Source organism: Nicotiana tabacum, chromosome 4 (assembly GCF_000715075.1).
Source record: "Nicotiana tabacum cultivar K326 chromosome 4, ASM71507v2, whole genome shotgun sequence".
In the NCBI taxonomy this organism is placed as follows: domain Eukaryota; kingdom Viridiplantae; phylum Streptophyta; class Magnoliopsida; order Solanales; family Solanaceae; genus Nicotiana; species Nicotiana tabacum.
In genome coordinates, this window is record NC_134083.1 from 132,263,625 (window position 1) to 132,286,187 (window position 22,563).

Consider the following 22,563-nt stretch of genomic DNA (forward strand, 5'->3'; position numbering starts at 1 on the left):
GGTCAATCAGAACATGGGAAGAAATGAAGAAAACGTTTCTTGACAAGTACTTCTCATATGCAAAAACAGGAAAATTCAGACGGGAAATACACAACTTCTGCCAAAAGGATACATAAACGATCATCGAAGCTTGGGAAAGATTCAAGGAGATAGCGAGAAGATGTCAGCATAATGGAATCGAGTTGTGGATGTAACTCCAGGACTTTTGGGATGGACTTATACCTTCCTCACGACGAACTTAGAGTAATGCAGTTGGAGGTCCAGTAATGAAGAAAAATCCAAAGGACATTGTCTCAATCCTTGATGAATTATCTGAGGATGCTAACCAATGGCCTGCTGAGGGTAATGATAGAAGAAAATCTATTAGGGTTCACCAGGTGGAATCTAGCACATCAATGCAAGCCTAACTAGACATCATGGCAAAAGAGATAAGAAAATTGACCTTAGCCAAGGTACAGAGTGAACCGCAAGCAGGATGTTACTTTTGTTGAATGGGACACCCGACAAATGAGTATTAAGATTCATCTTCGGAAGTTAACGATGTGGGGAACTATAATAGAGGATACTACCAAGGTGCAAACAACTAAAATTCTATGGGACAAAGACATCCAGGTTTCTCTTGGAGTTTACGTAGTGGGAGTTTGAACTTGTGGCAGTAAAATAATCCTAGAACACATGGTTAAGGACCTCCAGGTTTTTAGAACCAACCGAGGCATCAGTACCAGCAATACCAGCCACAATCGTGAAATCAATCTAGTATGAAAGATCTCATAAAGGCGTCAATAAATAAATCAGACGAGAAATTTGTGACTTAGAGCACTGCCATCCGGGAACAAGGCACAACCATCTGGAATTTAGAAAGATAGATGGGGAAAATTACAAACTTATTTTCTGAGAGGGCTCATGGGACTCTACCCTTTAACACAAAAAAGTACCTAAAGAAAACAATCAAAGTTGTATATTTGAGAAGCGACAAAACATTGGCTGAACTAGTTGTGAAAACTAAATTCGAAGTGGTAAGCAAGCAAACTGACATAGTGGAGGAGCAAAAGAGTGAATAACAGAAAGGTCAGAGTAGTGGGGGTACAAAAGGATATTGAAGAGCACAGACACATGCCTGCTCTGCCATTCCCTAAAATGATGAAGCAGGAAAAATTAGACAAGTGCTTTGGGCGGTTGTTGGAGATACTCAAGCAACTTTACGTGCATATTTCCTTCACATATGTGCTCACTCATATGCCTTATTATGCTAAGTTCTTGAAGGAAATCTTGTCCAACAAGAGGAAATTAGAGGAGACAACAATGGTCTCTGCAGTGCCATATTACTAAATGAAATTCCTCAAATGTGTGGGGACCCAGGAAGTTTCACCATACCCTGCTTGTTGGGGAGTGAGAAATTCGACAAGGACCTCTGTGATTCTGGTGCTTCTATAAATACAATGCCTTTGTTTGTGTTCAAGAAACTGGAAGGTGAGCTTGGAATGATCAAATCAATACCAGTGTCCCTACAAATGGCTGAGCAGACCACCATGTTGCCTGAAAGAATTATCGAGGATATTCTAGTACGGGTGGACAAGTTTGTGTTCCATGTAGATTTTATTATGGTAGATATGGAAGTGAACAAGGAGGTTCTTCTAATTCTAGGGAGGCCTTTTCTATTTACAGGCAGAGTAATCCTTGATATCTACGAGGGGCAACTTATGCTTAGAGTGGGGAACGACAAAGTGGTATTGTAGATGAACAAAATGATGAAATACCCAAGTTATGAGGCATCTACTTACTCGTGTTTCAAGCTTGATGTTTTGGTTAGTTGGCTGAAAATTATAAGTTTGACAAGCTTGTGGGGAATAGTCTTCAGAGGTGTATTACTCAGTCTAGCACAATGGAGGACGATGATCCTGAAATAAAGAAGGAGGCTGAAGCTCTTGAGATTGAGGATCAATTTGTTGATGAGGAGGAACTCAAAAAGGAGGCTTCTAAGACTAGTGTAGAATTGAAAGTTCTCCCTACTCACTTGAAATATGTTTTTATTGAAACTAACAATATTTCTGTAATTATTTTTGCTTACTTGACAGGTGCACAGGAACAAACGATGATGGAGATGTTGAGAAAGTAAAAGAAGCACATTAGCTGGACCATATATGACATTCAAGGAAGCAGTCCATCCATTTGCATGCACGAAAATTTGCTGGAAGAAAATAGCAAGCCAGTGGTGCATCCCCAACGCAAGCTGAATAAAAATCTGGAGGAGGTAGTACACAAGGAAATTATCAAGTTGTTGGATGCGGGAGTGATTTTCCCCATATTTGATAGCCAATGGATCAGTCTTGTACAAGTTGTGCCTATGAAGGGGGCATGACAGTGGTGAAGAATGAAGACAATGAATTGATCCCGACTAGAATAGTCACACGGTGGGGAATGGGCATTGATTATTGGAGGCTGAATGATACAACAAGAAAAGACCACTTCCCACTCCCCTTTATTGATCAGATGCTTGAGAAAGTGGCCGGACATGGTTGTTACTGTTTCATAGATGGGTATTCAGGCTACAATCAGATACCCATTGCCCTAGAAGATGTTGACAATACTACTTTCACTTGCCCTTTAGGTATTTTTGCTTACAGGAGGATGCCATTTGGGTTGGGTAATGCACCGACTACTTTTCAGAGGTGCATGATGTCCATATTCACCGATCTAAATGGGAAGTGTCTAGAGGTATTCATGGATTATTTCACTCTGTTTGGTGATGATTTTGATGAATGTTTGAAACATTTGGAGCTTGTGCTTGAACGTTGCGAAGCCATTCACCTGGTTCTTAACTTGGAGAAATGCCACTTCATGGTGAAATGGGGAATCATTCTAGGCCACAAAGTGACTGCACATGGTATTGAAGTTGACCGAGCAAAAGTTGTTGTAATTGCTAGACTTCCTCCACCAACTTCTGTGAAGAGCATAAGGAGATTATTAGTACATACTGGGTTTTATAAAAGGTTCATCAAAAACTTCTCCAACATTACCAAGCTGTTGACTGCATTGCTAGCGAAGGATGTCAAGTTTGTATTTGTTGTGGAGTGCCTAAGGTCTTTCAAATTGACAAAGGAAAAACTTATTAGTGCCCCAATTATTGTGACACATCATTGGAGCCAGCCATTCGAAAGAATGTGCGTTGCTAGTGATGTAGCTGTGGGGGCAGTTCTGGGTCAAAGGTAGGACAAGATATTTAGGCTTATCTATTATGCAAGTAGATTATTGAACGATGCTCAAGTGAACTATGCTACTACTGAGAAAGAGTTCTTTGCTGTGGTCTTTGCTTAGATCATATCTTGTGGGCACTAAGGTGATTGTGCATACTGACCACTAAGCTTTGAAATATTTGTTAAGTAAGAAAGAATCCAAGCCGCGTATGATGAAGTGGGTTTTATTGCTCCAAGAATTTTATCTTGAGATCAATGATAGGAAGGGAAACAAAAATCAAGTCGCAGATCATCTATCTCGACTTGAGAGACCTCTGGTTGAGACAATGAAAATAAGGAAAGAGTTCCTTGATGAGCAGATTTTCTCCATTGCTGCGGTCTCTGAAAGATTGCCTTGATATGCTGATATAGCCAACTTTTTGACTAGTGGATAGTTGCCGCAAGCTCGTGATCAAAGAAGGAAGCTTCAAGATGAGGTAAAAGTTATTTTTGGAATGATCCCTTCTTGTTTAAATTGTGTGCAGATGGTGTGATACGAAGATATGTACTTGAAGGAGAGATAGCAATCATTTTGTGTCATTGCCATAATAGAGCAGTTGTAGGACACTATAGTAGAAATTGCACTGCAACAAAGGTCATGGAAGCTGGTTTCTATTGGCCTAGTTTGAACAAAGATGCACGGGTGTATGTAGCTGCATGTGACAAGTGTCAAAGGGCAGGTAATATTAGCAAGAGGGATGAGATGCCTCTAAACTCAATTCTGGTATGTGAAACTTTTGATGTTTGGGGCATTGACTTTATGGGGCCATTCCCATCGTCTCATTTTTATGAGTATCTCCCAGTAGCCATTGACTATGTATCAAAATGGGTCTAAGCAATCCCTACTAAGACCAATGATGCGCGGATGGTGTGTGAGTTCTTACAGAAAATATCTTTACCCGCTTTGGGACACATCGAGTGATCATCAGTGACAATGGGTCTTATTAATGAACAAGCAGTTTGCTGTGCTTCTGTCCAAGTATGGAGTCACACACAAAATATGAATCCCGTACCATGCCTAAACTAGTGGGAAAGTTGAAGCAGCTAACCGTGAGCTTAAACAAATTCTTGAAAAGATGGTTAGTGCTTCTCGTAAGGATTCGTTTGTAAAGTTGGATAAAGCTCTCTGGGCGTATAAAATTGCATTCCAAAGAACCGCAGGGACTTCAGCTTCAAGTTAGTGCACAGAATATCGTTTCACCTACATGTAGAGATAGAACATAAAGCTTTTTGGGCAATTAAGTTGCTTAATCTTGATCTTTGTCTTGTAGGTGAACACAAGTTATTGCATATGAATGAATTGGAGGAGTTTAGACTGGACGCGTATGAAAATGCACGAATTTTTAAGGAGAAGACAAAGAGGTGGCATGATTGTTTGATTAAGTGATGTTCAGCTAAAAATGATTAAGTGATATTCTAGGGTTGTGGTTCTTTCATGACTATTGTTATTCGAATATTGATTTTGATTTCTTAGTTTATCGTATTGGTTTATTTATTTAGTCATGTGCTTAATTATTCTATTGCTCGATCACCAATTAAATACTATCTACGAATCTAGAGTTCAACTCGAAAGTGAAAATTCTAGATTGCATATAGGATTTAGTAGAGCAATGTTTTGAACCCGGGCATCGGAGAATGGATTCGCGGTTAGTATATACATACTAATTTCCTTTCTTGGTTATTATACGAGAATTATAAATGCATTCTCGTTGATTCTGACTTTATAGACATATAGGCGTTAGGTTAGCTTAAATAGGCGATTAAGAGATCGATAGATTCTTACGAGCCATATTAACCCCGTCAACCAATAAACCAGACAAATTAATTAGTCAATTCAATTGAAGAATACAATACAATTGTTTGATAGCCCATGACCCTAGATCGTTTTCATCGCATTGATAACATAAAAATTTGATTTTCCTCTGTTCAGAGTTCACTATTTGTTTTTCTTTTTAGTTTAATTAGTTTAGATTCAAATACTTTGGGTTTAATTCTTGTTTAGATAATTAGGATAGTCTAATTTAGTTCATAGTTAATCACAAGTCCTCGTGGGTTCGACATCAGATGTTTAGTCACTTTATTACTTGACGACCGCGTATACTTACGTGTGCGTTCGGCCCCAATAAGTGTTTTGTGACGTTGTCAGGGACATAGAATTTGCTGTTTCTCTAAATTAGACTTTTACTTTTATCTTTACAATTTTTTTTTTGTAAATATTTTAATTTTTATAACTATTTAATTTTTCTCTTAGTGTGTTTCTAATTCTCTCAGCATGATATCTGGGGATGAAATATACGGAGATAAGGTTGTTGATGAATACGCTTGGTTGACGGAAGACTTTTATGGCCCGCATTTTTGTGCTTGTTGTGGCCTGACTTCATGGAAATATTAATTTGAATATGGGAGTAAGGGTTAGTATTAGGATGGGTATTCTCGATTAAGGGAATATGCAGAACGACGTTGTCTTCTAACAATGTTGGTGAATGATTGGTCTAAGGAGAGAGTTGATCTTGCACATGAAATTGACAGTTTTGGCTTGGCTGTGCATAACTTGGATGCAGATTTGAGTGCAAAAGTTGATTTGTGTAACGCCCAACAATTTAATGATGAGTTGTGTTAAGCTGAAAAGAAATCTTATAGACCAAATTAGGGAGCTAAAACGAGAATACCAATCATTAGACCATATTTTTCTAGATGATGCCAATAATGAGAAGAGTGCTCCAGAGTCATGTGAGAGAGTAGATAACATTACTTTTGGAGACTTGAGTATGTGTATATATGGGGATGTAAATAGTAGTAAACTTCATGAGTTAGGATGCATTAGGCCTCATTCCAATCATTTTCCACATTGTGTTTAGATAGTAAGATAGTAATAGAGCCATCTGAGCCTTTGGGGAAGTCAAAGGATGAGGATAAGAGTACCTATATTCTTGAGTTTATTGTGCCAAAAAGCAATAATTACATTCCTCATCTAAAGACAGAGAAGTGTAGAGTGAAAAAATTATTACTTGGCCTGGTTATCTTTGTATCCCCACCAAAGAAGCATAGCCGCAAACTGGATGCACTGTTAGGGGTATAATTCGTAAGTTCAAGGTGGAGAAAAAAGTATTTCATGTCGTTCCGCGACGTTAAATTAAGCGCTTGTTGGGAGGCAATCCAACTTTACTACTTTCTTTTATTTATATTTTTTTTTGTTTATTTTATTTTTCTATTATTTTTGTAGTGTTATTTTATTTTGTAGGATTATGAGCATAGAAGAAAAGCCACTGAAAGTGTGCAAAAGCGAGCCATATGGTTGGAGCTAGTGTGAGGTACCCGCATAAAGGACTATCCTTGGGAGAAGTGTAAGTACCCCGTGAGCTGCTATTTCTTCGACCTTTAACCTTTCAGGGAGTTTCTTGTCCACCCTTATTATTTTTACTTTATTTGTGCATTAGGAATACTGCACTCTTTTAAGTGTGGGGTGGGAGAATTCCTCTAGATAATTAGTAGTAGTATGTTAGTAAAAAATGTTAATTTATTATTTTGAGTTTAGCTTCTTATTTTTGTTTTTGTAGTAGTGTAGTATTTTAGTAGTAGTTTTATTAACTTATTTATTTTTTAATATGGAAAATAAATAAAAAAAATCAAAAAAATTGGACTTATTCTGATGATGGATCTCCTTGACAGCTTTTTTGAGTGATAAAAGACTAGATAAAATAAAAATCCAAAAATATGTCTTTTAATTTTTCTTAGGTAGTAATAATTCCCCCATGGTTTTTTTTTGTGCCTTTGTTCTTTTTCATAGGATGTAGTTTGAACTGAGTAGTAATAGTTTTTTTAATATTTAGAATAGATTAGGTGTAGGTAATAAAATGGAGGAAGAAAGATGAGTTGAACGTAGGCACCTTTGACTTATTTGATAGTAGCATAATTAGGCCAGAGCATGTGTAGTATCTTCCTTATATTTTGAAATTGTCTATGATGCCTTTATAGATTGGATAGCATGTCTTGTGACGCATATGTCTCATTTTCTTGACTATTGTTCACTTTGTGCTTAATGCTTAATATCTCGTGGCTTTGTGAATACTTGCATTAGTTTGGGAGTCAGAATGGTACCATCCTTAGTGAATCATGTGCCATGTGTGGTGAAATTTTGTGTATTCCGTGTATTATACTTGTGTCTAGAACTGTCCCAATATGTGAGTCGAAACGACATTTTAGGTGATGCTCGGTTTGAGTAATAATTTTCGGCTTTCTTTGATCTTTTTGAGCTTTATTGCTTATCATAAATAAAATTTATCCCTAGTTAAGCCTTTTTGAGCCTATAGACTTTTATTTGGCACCCACATTACGAGCCTATATCCTTTTGTCCATAATTAATATTTTTGATCCTTTTACCTCTTAAAATACTTTAATTATAAAATGAGCACTAAAAGAAGCAAGAAAGGGACTGAGTGTGGGGTGACTTTTAAGTAGAACCAATAAAAGAAAAAAAGATGCACTTGTTTCGTAAAAGAATACGCCACTAGTGGAAATTGCAAAAGAGAAAAAGAAAAAGAATATAGATGAATAAATATCTTATTTTTGCTAGTGGGAGTGTAAATTAATATAATGCTTAAAGAAAGAGTGAACATTGTTTAGTGTTATTTTGTCTGTGACTTGAAGTTGGGATTGAAGAATATATGCTTAAAATTAATTTTGTGATGTATTAATGTTCTTAGGAGGGTGAGTCACTATTCGTAAATATATCCTACCCGTCTCTTAGTACACATTACAATCATGAAAAATTTCAAACTGATTTTAGATCGAGCGAGCCCACATTAGTAGAGGTTTACATTATGGGCAAGCCAATAGTACCAATTGCATGCATGTGACCTCTTTTTGTGAGAGTGAGCGATATTGTTTTATATATGTGAGCCCTTAAAATATATTTGAGCACTTGATTTGATTGTATAGATTCAACATATTCTCTTGTTCTTTTTGTGAGGGCACATGGTTTTATGAGGGATATGTAACGTTATTAGATTTCTCTATGATGTTGGGTATTCAAGCCATGAGTGCATTGTGACATTGAGTTAATTTTTGGGGCTAGGATTGTTATGAGCACGTTGTCTTTGTTGTAAATATTTTTGAAGAATGGCATAAGTAAAGGGAAGTGTAAGTGATTACATATACTACAATTTAATTGTTGCTAACAACCATGGTCATTGGTGTAGTGTGCGTCAAATGTGTAAATATATAGTGCTCAAGAATAGTGTGAATTGTTGGTTGACTCGAGGACGAGCAAGAGTTTAAGTGTGGGGTGGTGATGTTCGACTAAAAAAATGATATATTTAACCTTTGTTGCCTCGTATTCTAATACTTTTAATAATCTTTTGAGTATTAATTATATTATTTTATGCTTAATATTATATTTTAACTGTGCAAATATATAGCGATGTGAAGGTGAAGAGATTTGAAATAAAATTAAATGAAATATGAAAGAAAAAGAAAGAAAATTAAAAGAATAGAAAATAAAGAGACAAAGGGGGGACACCCTTTGGTGTTTGTCCCCCAAAGTGGAAGACAAGAAAAAAGTTTATACAATTCAAATAATGAGGCAAAGTTAAAGAGAACGTACCTGGCACAAGGAATTTGAAGGCAAAACCTCACTTGATTCAGGCCCAGGGTCACCGCGATGAGCTGCCCTGGATGCTGGGTGATGGGACACTCTCCTATTTTGCTCAAAACAAGACTTTGATGGCCCTACACACGCTCAACTCATATAAAAAGAAGTCTTAACCTATTTTGGAGGGGATGACCTTTTTGAGAGGTACTTTTAACGAAGGGAAAATACGGAGTCACCGTAGAGGCCAGGTTTCATCATTTCTTCCACCAAACCTAGTAAGTTTTATATTTTTTTGTATGATTTGTTGTTTGGCTTCCATGTCTATGTGGAGCTAAACTTCACGTTCTAGAATTGCGGTTCTTTCATGACTATTATTATTCGAATATTAATTTTGATTTCTTAGTTTATCATATTGGTTTATTTATTCATCCTGCGCTTAATTATTTGATGGCTTGATCACTAATTAAATACTATCTACTAATCAAGAGTTGAATTAGAAAGTGAAAAATTCTAGATTGCATATAGTATTGAGTAGAGTAAGTTCTTGAACCCATGCATCAGGGAATGTATTCACGGTTAGGATAGACATATGCTAATTGCCTTGCTTGGATATTATATGGGAATTATAAATGCATTCTTATTGATTCTAACTTTATAGACATATAGGCGGTAGGTTAGCTTGAATAGGCGAGTAAGATATTGATAGATTTTTATGAGCAATATTAACCCCGTCAACTAATAAACCACACAAATTAATTAGTCAATTCAATTGATGAATACAATATGATTGTTAGATAGCCCATTTCACTGCATTGATAACATAAAAATCTGATTTTCCTTTGTTTAGAGTTCACTGTTTATTTTTATTTTTAGTTTAATTAGTTTAGAATCAAACACTTGGGGTTTAATCTTGATTTAGATAATTAGGATAGTCTAATTTAGTTCATAGTTAATCATAAGTTTTTGTGGGTTCGACACCAGGTTTTAGTCACTTTATTACTTTATGACCACGTATACTTGCATGAGCGTTCGCCGCAACATTAAGCCAAAGGAGTTTCATGAAGGAGACAATGTCTTTCTATATAATAGTGGACTTAGGTTATTCCCCTATAAAATCAAGTCAAGATGGACTAGTCTGTATGTGGTGAAACATGTCTCACCGTATGGCGCAATTGAAATTCAGGATGAGAAAGGGAGTTAGAGCTTTAAGATGAATGGGCATAGGTTGAAATCGTTCTTTGTTGAAAGATTTGACAAGCAATCCTCTAGCATCGTGATCAAATGAGCCTAAGTGACGGAGTCAAGCTGACGACTATAATTCAGAACTGCTTTTAACACTTTTTCTTGCTTTGTAGAGTAGTTTAGATGATTGTAGATTAGGATTATTAGAGTTTAGGAGTTTTGATATTTGTTTGGACATGTATGAGCATGAAATAGACACAAAATAATTACATAATAGAGTTGGGTGAAAACTGTGAGCTAAAAAGTGAAAAAGTATCGAACTTTTAGAATTTTGGCCTAGTGCACCGCGTGGGGCGCCATGCCCTACGCCGTTCCAGGCCAAACATGGGCCTCTGATAAAATTGCTAGCCCTCTATAATCCTCACTACCGTAGCGTGCGGGGCGCCGCACACCACGGCGCGGTAGTGTAAAGAATCTGGCCATTTACTAAATTTATTTTTTAAACGACAACCTTTTTTTCTGCCCAGCCCCCGTCCCTTTTCCTTCATTTCCCATTATTTTATTCTCATCTCTCTCACACCCCACAAACCCACAATTAACTCTTCACTTCTTTGATTTCTTCTCAAGTCCATTCCCTCCATCTTCATTCCCCTCAAGGTAAGTTCTTTTCTCTCATCTCTTCTCTTTCTCATGGTTTTTATGTGTAGTATTTAGGTAGTTTTAGGTTAGTTTTCTCTAATCCTAGGTGGTATTGTGTTTGATAATTGTTTTTGTTATTTCTCTCATTACGGCCGAAATTGGGCTTGTTTATGGTGGGATTTCGTTAGCACGTATACTTGTGGAGGGTTTGTAGTATACAATGTTAATATTGAAATAATTTTGGGATGACTTTTTTGTTGGGGGTGTATGATGGCCGAAAATTTGAGGTTATTTTATTGAATTTGAAGCACTTTGTGCTATTGCTATGATTTTGTGATATTGTGGTTGTATTGGGTGGTGTGAGTGGTATATTTGTGTGGTGATTGTAGCCCAATTTGAGTTGAAATTCTATGGTGAAAATAATGCCTACAATGTATTTGATAAAATGCTCTGGTGATATAAATTGTGTCTTTCATTGCTAATTTAGAAGCTAATTGAGTTGTAATGAAGTGAGGATAGCTGATAAGTGTGTGGTGGGTAGTCCTATTCTTATTTTAAGAATTTGTAAAGTGTTATCCGCGAGTGCTAATCGATTGCCCACTCCATTGTTTCACTAGTTGCCATTGTGATGTCCGATTCATGCTATAAGCTTGTGTAGTTTTGTAGTATAAGTTCTTAATTTTATTTTCTTAGTTACTAGTTTAGCTTCTTGATTTTATAATTTACAATAGTATAGTGTAATTGTTGGGTGTATTGTTGTAATATTAGTTCGGGGTTGGGAGGGTTGGTGATTACTTGTGACGTGCTTTTAAAGGGGTAGTCTGAGTCCCTAGTGTACATTATACTTGTGAACATTACAATGGCATAAGTGTGGGGTGTTCACCCCATTTGGTCTTGATTTGTGTTCTAAGTATCGTGGCTAATTTTGTTCGTCTTGTGTAGGTATAATGTCTCGCCGTCCCAGTAAGCATGCGAACACCATTTTTTCTGGGGTTGCATCTAGTAGTCAGAGAGGAGGTAGGCAGGGCACCACCCCCCGCCCTAGTGGAGGAGGAGATGTAGAAGATTGACCCGGATGCTGACATGGTCTCGGGGTGCAAGGATGGCATTCGGGCTATCCCAGCTCATGTTAGATATTGATACAAGACATTTGTTCCTGCAGTGAACCCGGACCCTGAGGTAGCTATAGATGATGGAAAGCTGTCCCGAAAATACAATTTGATGTACAACAACATTCAGGCACTAGGCTTTGAGAGTTTGTTCCATCCCGCTGATGCGACGAACTCGAACCTAGTGAAGAAGTTTTATGCCAACTAGCATCCTAAGGCCAGTTTGGATGTTGTGTATGAGGTGCAGGTGCGAGGCAAGATGATCCCCTTTTCCTCGTAGGTGATTGATCAAATTATGGGGATTATGGGGTTCACGGAGCACTCTCATAAGCTGTTCCAGAGGTTGCTTCATCACCTTAACAATCTTGATATTCGGCGCCAGCTGTGTGGAGCTAATCTCTTGCCATGTGGACATGGGATGACAATGTGTACCACAAAGAAATGAAGAAGAGCACATTCCAGCATCCCGCCAGGGTTCTTTTACGGCTGATCAATGCCAAGATTATACCAACCCAGAGCGACACTGATGTCTCAAAGGTGAAGGTGTGTCTGATTTATGCCTTCCTAACCGGAATGAAGTTCGATCTCGGCAAGATCATGCTTGAGAACATGGCTCGAACGCGCCCATTTGGGGCACGCTGCCTCTATTACCTGAGTATGATCACTCGGCTGCTGCGGACACACCACGTTGAGAAGGAGTTTCATTATAATAGGACGATCCCCATGCCATAGCCTACTAAGGCCTTTGATGTCACAACTGTGATAGACCCCCTACTGTTCTTGTTCTTGTGGACCAGAGGTTAGTTTGTGTCGAGGAGACACTACAACTGTTGTTTGTTGATATGCGTATTCGCACTACTATATTGGAGACTGACTTGGAGGAGCTGCAGCAGGATCATCCCCTATCTACTGTTACTCAGCAGTGGTTGGGCTTGGCCGAGGGAGGACAACTGCCACCGGATGAGGACATGAACTCTGTCCCTTTTGATGATGAGAAGTACTTGGGCACCTTCGAAGGTGCTGATGATGATTAGGCCAAGGGCCTCAGGGCGTCACCTTTTCCACTCTTGTTTTACTATTTTGCATTGGGGACAATGCAGTCTCATAAGTGAGGGGTGCTCCTATTTGCTTGTATTTGTTTGTTTTCTATTTGCCATTTAGTTTCGTTTGATTTGTTTCTTGCTTTATTAGGCATTGTGGCCTGTAATTATAACTCTGAATTCTATTCGGCATGTAATAGTTGGTAATTATAGTTGTTCAATTTCGACTCTTCCCGACGATGGATTTCGTCGACTGGCTTCTTGAGGGATTTGAAATCGAACGAGAAAAATACAAAAATATCAAAAATCTTAAAATATGTCTTTTATTTCTATTTTATTTTCTTAGATAGTGTAATAATTCCCCCTTGATTTATTTTTGTGCCACGGTTCTTTTTAAGGGTTTTACTTGAACCAGGTGTAGTTAATTGTTTTCTTTTTATAGGAATAAAAATTAATTTTGTGGGTCATGTTGCTATTTGGGAGCAATTTTTCTTGATTGTGTAGTGGTGAGTGACTTAGTTGTGACACTGAAGTTCGGTTCTCAACTCATGTATAAGTGCCTTAAATTGTTTAGTTTTGATTATGCTTATCTCTTTTGACTAGAGAGTCGGGATAGATCCGGTCCTAAGTGAGTCATTTGCCAATATGTGTAAGGTTATTGTTGATATTCTGTTCATGTCAGTTGATGTCTAAAACTTTTCCGGTGTATTTGCAAAGCGAAATAGCAGTCTTGTTCAGTCTTCGAAGTGATATAGGCATTTCTTTGTTAAGCCAGATATATGCCTTTAACCCACCTAATTAAGGTGTATCTTAGTTAGCCCATTTGAGCCTGTAATCCTATTTTCTTTGGCAACTACACTACAAGTCTGGCCCCTTTTTATTTGAATTGACTATATGTTTGAACCTTTTACCTCTCATGAGCACGTGAAATTGTTATGAGCTTGTTAAAGTTGAGTGAAGCTATAGTTGGATTTTTGAGTGGAACTAAAAAAAATGGAGAAAGGTGCACTGTTCAAAACTTTGTGAGAGCCACTTGTAAGGAATTAAAAAAAAATGAAGTTGTTTTAAAAGAAAAGAGTTTGTGTATGTATTAGAAAGTAAAATTTGATTCTTGCAAGTGGTAGCTCTTATCTTATTTGTGCATAAAGAAATTGGGAGCTGATGTTATTATATTGTGAATGTTGAAGTTTGGTTCAACACAAATGTGGGGTTTTAAAAGGAGAAATTGTATGTATTAAAGTGCTGAGAGAGGTGTAATCACTATTATCCAAATTGTATCCTACCCATCCCGCAACTTAAATTATAACCAAAATAAAGTCATACTTGATCTTTGACTGAATGAGCTCAATTAGTAGAGTATTACACTATGGGCAAGCCTATGGTACATCTTCTGTGGCATATGAATTTTAATTCTGATAGTGAGTGCATTAGTTCTATCTTGAGTTCCTATTAGTTCTTGAATTTTTATTGTGTGTGAAACTATTCTCTATTTTTGATTTGAGGGCACGTGATTTGCGAAGTAAAGGTAAAGTCTTTGATCTCTGTGTTAGAGTAAGTGAGCAGGTTATGAAAAATACGTGGTGCTTTTGAGTTGAGTCTTGATGCTAGGTTGTTATGATGGGGTGCTTAGTCTCCATTAAATATTGTTGGCATGATGTGTTAAGAAAGTTGTTTGATGAAAAGGTCGTCTCTAAGTGAAGTGCAGATTGATTGCTCGAGGACGAGCAATAGTTTAAGTGTGTGGTGTTGATGGTAGGCTAGAAACTCATGTTTTAGCCATAGTTTGCACTCTAATTACTGTATTTTACTTGTGTTTGAGCTTGAATGATGGTGATCTGCACTTATTACGTGTTTTATGCCTTGCAAGAATTGATCCTGAGTTAAAAAGTTAATTGAGAGCTGAATTGAACACATTGGAGCTTTGAAGTCCGAGTAAAAGCCCAAGAAATTAAACCAAGATCGCGTTCCGGGGTCGATGACCAAGTCTGGATAACAAAAATTTAGAAAAGAAGAACACTCTAAGCACTAAAGAACTATCGCGCCGCATGGGGCGCGACACGACACTGCAACTGGGAAAAGTCTGTCAGAAAATGCTCTCTGTAAATCCCCCAGGTGCACTGCGGGTGCGACGCGCTTGTTCAATTTCCTTAGAGTTATTTCCTGTTTCGACTTGGAAAGGGTAGTTCCGCCCGGACCCATATCTACACTATATAAATACACCAAAAATACAATTTTTGGAGGGACTTTTGACCTACAAAAGATTTAAGAAGTAACTAAGGTAAGGGGACACAAGAATTCATCAAGACTTCAACCAACAATCGGTGCAATACGGGAGTTTGTATCGAATCATTTGCATTGGTGCTTTCTATGTTTTTAATCCTTATTGGGATAAATGTTTCCATTTCTATGAATTAATTTCACTTAGGGTGTTGACATATATGATGTATTGATAATTTGATTAGGAATTCGATTCTTGATTATTGGTTGAATTAGTTGATGGAGCTTTAAATCGTATTGTGAAGTTGTTTATTCTTTTGCTTAATCAAAAGAGGAGCTTTATATTGTATTTATTTTTATCTTATGATCTAGTTTAAATTTATGATTCAACTAAGTAATTGATAGAACCTCTTTAATTATCAATCAAATTAGAAAATAGGGAAATACTCATGAGAAGTTACCCTTTAGACTAAAACTATCATTTTATTCGTTGCAATTGTTCACCATATTTCAATTGGATTATTTACTAAAATTAACGTTTAATCGAAAGAGGAACCTTAACTTCATATATAATCTAGTTATCTTGTGAATTCGTGAGAATCAACAGTATTATAGGGTGAATTACTCCAAAAATTGGATCCCGAGTCAATTATCTTGCATATGTCTAGTCAATTACCCTTATTTCTCTCATTGATATTTCTTTGTTGCTCAATTGTTGTCTTCCGTGATCAATTGATAAGTTCTTAATTTTTAGTAGTTAATCGTATTTAATAATCATTTAATCGAGTGTTAATTTTTCTCGATAGTAATTAACTAAAGATTATTCGAACACTATTTAAATCCAATCCCCGTGGAGATGATAAATTAAGTATACTATCTTTGACTAGCGTGCATAAATTTTGTGTTGTATTTTGTGCTCGTAAATAGCCACGGGCTCTTCCTCATAGGAAACTTTTCATCAAGATGAACTGTGCTGAAGTCTAGAACATGCGAGCTGTCCTCATGGTACTTCCGAAGCATGAAAATATAAAATACCGGATGTATCCCTGCTAGGATAAGAGGCAATGCAAGCCTATAAGCAACCTCTCCAACTCTCTCCAAGATCTCAAACGGGCCAATAAACCTCGAGCTCAACTTTTCCTTCTTCCCAAACTGCATTACACCCTTTATAGGCGACACTTAGAGAAGAACCTTCTCACCCACCATATAAGCTACATCTTTAACCCTACGGTTTGCATAACTCTTTTGCCTGGATTGAGTTATATGAATTCACTCCTGAATCTCCTTAACTTTTTTCATAGCATCACAGACCAAATCGATGCCCAACAACCTAGCCTCTCCAGGCTCAAACCAACCAATTGGCGAATGACATCGTCTCCCATATAATGCCTTGTACGACGCAATTTGAATACTCGACTGGTGGATGTTGTTGTAAGCAAAATTTGCACGCGGTAGAAACTGATCCCACGAACCTCTGAAATTCATAGCACTGGCGCATAACATGTCCTCCAAAATCAGAATGGTGCGCTCGGACTGTTGATCCACGTCTAATCCACACTCAATAGTGAATGGAAATGGTCGTTGGAAGAATAATACCTAACAAGAGTCAGGGTCGATTTCCTCATGGAGTTTAATATGGATTCTAGGGTGTACACTTGATGAGAGTAAATAAAATAGCTCAATTGTGCTTCCAAATAAGTGATTTTATTTTCTACTTCTAAAATTAACACTAACAAGAATAAACTAAGGAGAAAAAGCTAGAAAGCGAGTAATTATTTTTGTTGTTTTTATCAAATGGGTAAAAGGCCTAGGGATATGACTTTTGCCTAGGTGCTAACCTAATAGGTAAATCACGTTAATGCTTGTTTTATTGACCAGGGTGTATTATAACTCTCAACTCCAACTTACCCGCTCAATAACTCTCGGTTATAGAGTGAGTTTACCTAAATTGGCTTTCTCAAGCCCAATTGGAAATCAACTCAAATAGTTGGTGTGAGCTCAAGTCGGGTTTTCCCTATCTCTAGTTTAAACCCTTTAATTAGACTAGCCAAAACCTTAACTAGCCCAATTTTTTGTTAGTGCACGAACATGGCTAAATAATAAATACCGAATCATAAACAAAAATTAAATTAATCTCCCATAAGGTTTACACACTAGGGTTGGGTCACAACCTTAGAGAAAATCTAGCTACTCATAGTAGAAATTGAAGAAAACAAAGAAGAAGAACTAGTTAAAGCCATAACTAAGATTAAATTGATAAATCTACTAATTCTTAACCCAAAATAGTCACTAATTACCCAAAACAGTAAAATATAATGGCTACAGCTCAAACTATTACAAAACTTTCCCTAAAAAAGTGTTTCCCGTCTATTTATAGTGGCCCAAAATTCGCTGACCAAAATACCATTCGGGAGGTTCTGCGGCCGCACAATTCCATGTGCGGTCCGCATTTTTCTTAGCTCCAGCAAGTGTAGAGATTCTGCAGCCGCACTATTCCATCTGTGGCTGCACTTCAGCTTCTACAACCACACTTTTCCTTCTGCGGCTGCACTTTTTCCAAGGCTTTACACTTGGTCATTTTGCACATTCTCTATACTATTTGAATTCTTATTAGTGCGACCATGTTTTGCGGCTACACATTTAGTATGCGGACTGCACTTTGGCCTGGTGCACTCCTTCTTGACTTTATGAGTTGGAACACTCCTGTTTGAGTTAGAATTTTTCTTTAAGGTCCAATTCTCCAACATGCCTTCAGTTTGCACATTTTCATTAATTTCGAGAACAAGAATCAACACTTAAGTTGAAGATCACTGTGGTCTAATTAACCACTCAATAACTATCAAAGTCAACTCAAGGGTGTCAAAGTCACTAACTAGAGCTATTTTCTTCCAAAAACCTTGTTTCAAACCATAAGCACGAGTTAAGTGTGTTGGTGGCAAATGAAGAATGAATAAATATTTTTAGAGAATGACTTGATTAGGGCTTTTATTCATTACTACTACAGTTATTATTACCTAAACACAAAAACAGACTCATTCCCTTAATAAAGTTATCAAACTATCCATCCTCGGGAAGAGTCACCGATTCACACAAAAGACTACCTTTGGAAAGAATCTTGGCATTAAAAAAAACAAAGGCTTATTATCCACACTACTACGAAAAACATAAAAACTACTAACATAAAAAGAAGCTACTAACAAAAACAAAATTAAAAGTAAACAATTGAAGAAGCTAATGAGAGGAATAACTAACTAAAGATAGATAAAATAAAAAGAAACAGAATCATCCAATTATTACAGTCCAAATGTATCCAAATGTATCATAAAATAAACTCCACCCCGAATAAAAATAAGCATTGTCCCCAATGCTTAACAAAATAAGAGTAAAAGGAGAGAGGGCAAAGAAACTCCTTAAGCATCCTTGGACATCTCAGTGTCCCCAGCAGCATCAACCTATGTTGGCTCAGCCAACTGAATATCATCATCATATTTGAGAGTGGTGAATATTGCACGCACTGCATTAGCAGTGTCGGCGGCAAGGCATGGCTCCTCATACTGGCAAACTGGAGTAACCTGTGCAGATGGATCTGTGGTGGTCTGGTCTAGATCAAGCATCATATCAAAGGGCAAATTCCTAGCTGTAGCTAGTCGGGTCACGTCAGGTCAAACTTATCCACTGTCTTCTTACTGGCCTGAGTTTTCCTCATCTTCTTGACCTGCTTGGTCAAGCCCTCAACAACAGAACCATGATGCACCAGAGTGTCCATAATCACCTTCTAGTTTTCCAAAATCTTGCGTAGAGTCTCATCAAGCTCAGTGGAATCCCACAATGCCTGTTTGGATGACTGCCTTGCAACAACATTATAAATCTCAAAACAAATTTGAAGTAAATGCCTGCATCCAATTGTTGAGAGTCATTAATATCTGGGAGACTCGTAGAGCATAAAGTGGGCCTGTAGGCATGGGTACCAGCCTCAGAACCAGAGTAGGGACTGCCCTAGGAGCTGTGGATGGGACTGTAGAAGGAGTTGGAGATAGAGCTGAAGATGGAGCTGAAGTTAGCGGCTTAGGCATAGAAGCTGCTACCTTAGTAGAGGGCTTAGTTGATGTAGATGGAATATCAACTATGTAAGAAACAAACACTATCGGCTCATCAGACTGGCCGACAGTAGTAGAAGGCTGAGCACTCTTCTTCGGGTTGCTTGGATCCTACAACGAGTACCACTCAAATGGCTTCTTAGGCTTTACCTTTGTATCAAACGGCTTGGGCACTACCTTTGCATCTGTGAGGTACTTTATAATAGTGTTGGGCTACGGGTAAGTAGTGTTAGTATGGTGCGCCACTAGAGAAATGTTGGCCAACATCAGGGCACCCACATTGATCGGGTACCTGACCATGATAGAAGCCACTAAAACAACACGTGGAACATGCATGTTGGTCTCATTCTGGCATAGGTCAAGACTTCTACACACAAAGGTTTGCCAACCTTTTGTCTCAAAGCTCAATGCACTCTGGAGAATAGGTACCCCAACAGTAATCCATGGTGGAGGTGGTCCCAGTGCCAAAGTCTGAACATGCCATGGCCATGCCTCCTCTTTCAAGGACAACTTCTCTAGGCACTCCTTTGGCTCCACGTCCTTCATTCCCAAGTATGCGTTAAACGTGTACTGATCAAACTTCACCTTGAGGTTGCATATTTTGGTCACCTTTGTCCTTTTGCGAATGTGTGAAATGTTGGCATAAAACTCACGGACAAGGTGCTCCTTGACATCCACTATCTTCTCAGTAAATAACATCCATCCATTTCTTGTCCTGAACTGCTCCAAAACTGCAAGGTTGTATCTATCAAGATCCTTCAACAAAAACTGCTGTTCATATGTCAATGACCTCAATGACCATCACATCTGAAAATCAGTAAAGGCAGGCAAGCTCACAAAAATATCTTACTATGCTTCCGTCTTCTTTGTCCGATCAACCCCGATAGATGTACCTTTGCCCTCTCTCCCATCATCTGGAATATCTTGTGCACAAGACACTGGGGTAGCTGGCTCGGAAGCCTAGCTATCACTTTCCAAACCCTCGGAAGTGCTGCGAGATGATGAAGGCACATCTAGAGGCTTAATACTTCCCTGTGTCCTAGACTGCCCCTCCGAAATAGACACGAAGTTTCCCTTGGAAGCCTCTCTAAATGGGGCTTAAGAACTAGACTCTGAGAGGTCTGTACCCCTCCCTTTGCCTGTTGTGGCTTTCTTCCGAATAGTCTTAGGCACACTAAGGGCAAGGCACCTATGCTTCGACCCCTAGAAGACTCTCCTCTACCCTTGGCAGTTTTGCCGCGGCCTCGAGATCAAACCATTGTTTGTATCAAAATATAGAGGATTGTTAGTTGCAAGTCATCATTCAACACAGTTACTCATGTAAGCAAGGGAGAACATTATGGACACAATAGGGTTATTATAGGATGAACATGCTATAGAAAATGGGTTTTGCGGTCCAGACGTTTATGATGTGCGGCCGCAGAATAGAAGTGCGGAACCGCACTTCTGACAAGAAAGTTTAGAGGCTTAGACACTTCCTCTCTGAAGGTAGTGAGAAGGCCAAAGTGCGGCCGCATAATTCATCTGCAGTCCGCAGAATTATAAGCGCGGTACACACTTTTGTTCTTTCAAGAGACAGGTCTCCGATAGCAGTGACCTAAAATGCGGCCTCACCAATAATTTTGCGGTCTGCATAATAAAAGTGCAGCTGCAGAATGCACTAGCCTTTTCCAGTTACGAAAATTAACCAACTGCAGACCACACAACTTCATGTGCAGATGCAGATTTCTAATATTAATGAGCAGTTAGTGTTCTTACTTAGATTTTGCAATTACTTGTTCAAATCAATATGGCAACATGGTATACACATAAAATTTAACTAACCCAACCCATTTTATCATGTATTAGCAACTACCCAGTACAGATATACCCCACATGGACACATGTATTGACTATAATAACAGATGGCCTAAAAAGAAGTTAAAACTTCTAAAATGACAATAACACAAAAGATTAACATGACGTGAAACATACCAGAGGAAGTGAATCTACATCATGTGAGCACAGATGGGTGTGTGTGTTTGACAGTAGAGGGTCCTTAGTTAATCTTGTAGAGCAACAATGATTCTAAGGTGGGTGAAAAGTGTAAAATGAATGTAAAACTCCTATTTATACTCAGATTTATTGAGAGGGTAATAGGCCGAGTGCGGCCGCACAATTCCAAGTGCGGTCCGCACTCTTTCACATGGGCATTAATTTTTATTCCTCATGTGCGGTCCGCACATTTTTGAGTGCGGTTGCACAATTTCTCTTGTGGTCGCAGATTAGCCCCCACGACAGAGAAAAACTTCAGAGAATTTTTAATTTGACATCTGGTTGAGCTTCCAGAAGTGCGGTACGCATGTGAGATTTGCGGCCGCACAAGCTCTTCTACATGGCATAATTATTTCAACAGCCGCATAATTAAAATATGCGGTCCGCATTTTCTTCTACACTTAGCCATTTTGTTCCCCCTTCTTGCATGTAACACTCAACCTTGTAGCAAATTTCAAATCAAGTTAGAAACAACAAATAACACCTAACTACAAAAGAAAAATGAAAAGAACTTGGGTTGCCTCTCAAGAAGTTCCTGATTTAACGTCGCGGCACAATGCAATGTCTAAGCAACTTCCAGTGAAGTAAATGACCGCCACCATGTGGCTCTCTCCAACTTTAACCAAGTAGTGCTTCACTCGGTGACCATTGACTCCGAATACTTCACCGTTCTTGTTCTTCAAATCCAATGAACTGAAATATGTCACGCCAACAATTTCAAATTGACCACTCCACTTGACTTGAGCTTTCCGGGAAACATCCTCAACCTTGAGTTAAACAATAATACTAGATCACCGGTCTTGAACTCTTTGTTCCAAATATATTTTTCATGAAGATATTTCATCTTTTCTTTGTACAGAGATGAACTCCCAATTTCCAAAGTTTTGAAAACCAAATAGGACATCAAATTGATACTCGCCCCAAGATCACAAAGAGCTTTAGCAAACTTGGTACTATCAATTGTACAAGGAATCATGAAAGCATCGGGATCTTCAAAGTTAGGAGCCATAGAATGAACAATTTCACTCACTTGATGATTGACCTTGATAGTTGCAAAATTCATTAACCTCTTCTTGGTCACAAGAGCTTTCATAAAATTTTCATATATGGGCATTTGTTCCAAAGTTTCTACTAATGGCACATTAATTGAAAGGCTCTTGATCATTTGAATGAACTTCTTGATTTGATTCTTGCCATTTTGCTTGGAAATCCTTTGAAGGTAGGGAGGTGGAGGCTCAGGCAATGTTGCCTTAGCCTTTTGTACTACCGGCTCCGGTATGTAAATGATGTTCTCCCTAGATGGGTTCACCTCATGTTAAGTCTCTTCAACACTATCATCAATGCCCATCCGAACCTCATCATTTGCTTGAACAACATTGTTTGGGATTTCCTTCTCTAGTATTACTTGGTCATCATCCACAA

At 38.2% G+C, this 22,563-nt stretch overlaps 1 protein-coding gene across 1 annotated transcript; it reads left to right on the forward strand.

The window, feature by feature from the left end:
• The first annotated feature begins 266 nt into the window (after positions 1–266).
• LOC107806290 (uncharacterized) lies at positions 267–2,116 on the forward strand. The gene is made up of 3 exons (XM_016630416.1): positions 267–342; positions 1,264–1,727; positions 1,811–2,116. Exons 1-3 carry the CDS (start codon positions 267–269, stop codon positions 2,114–2,116), a joined length of 846 nt encoding a protein of 281 aa, XP_016485902.1.
• The last annotated feature ends 20,447 nt before the right edge of the window (positions 2,117–22,563 follow it).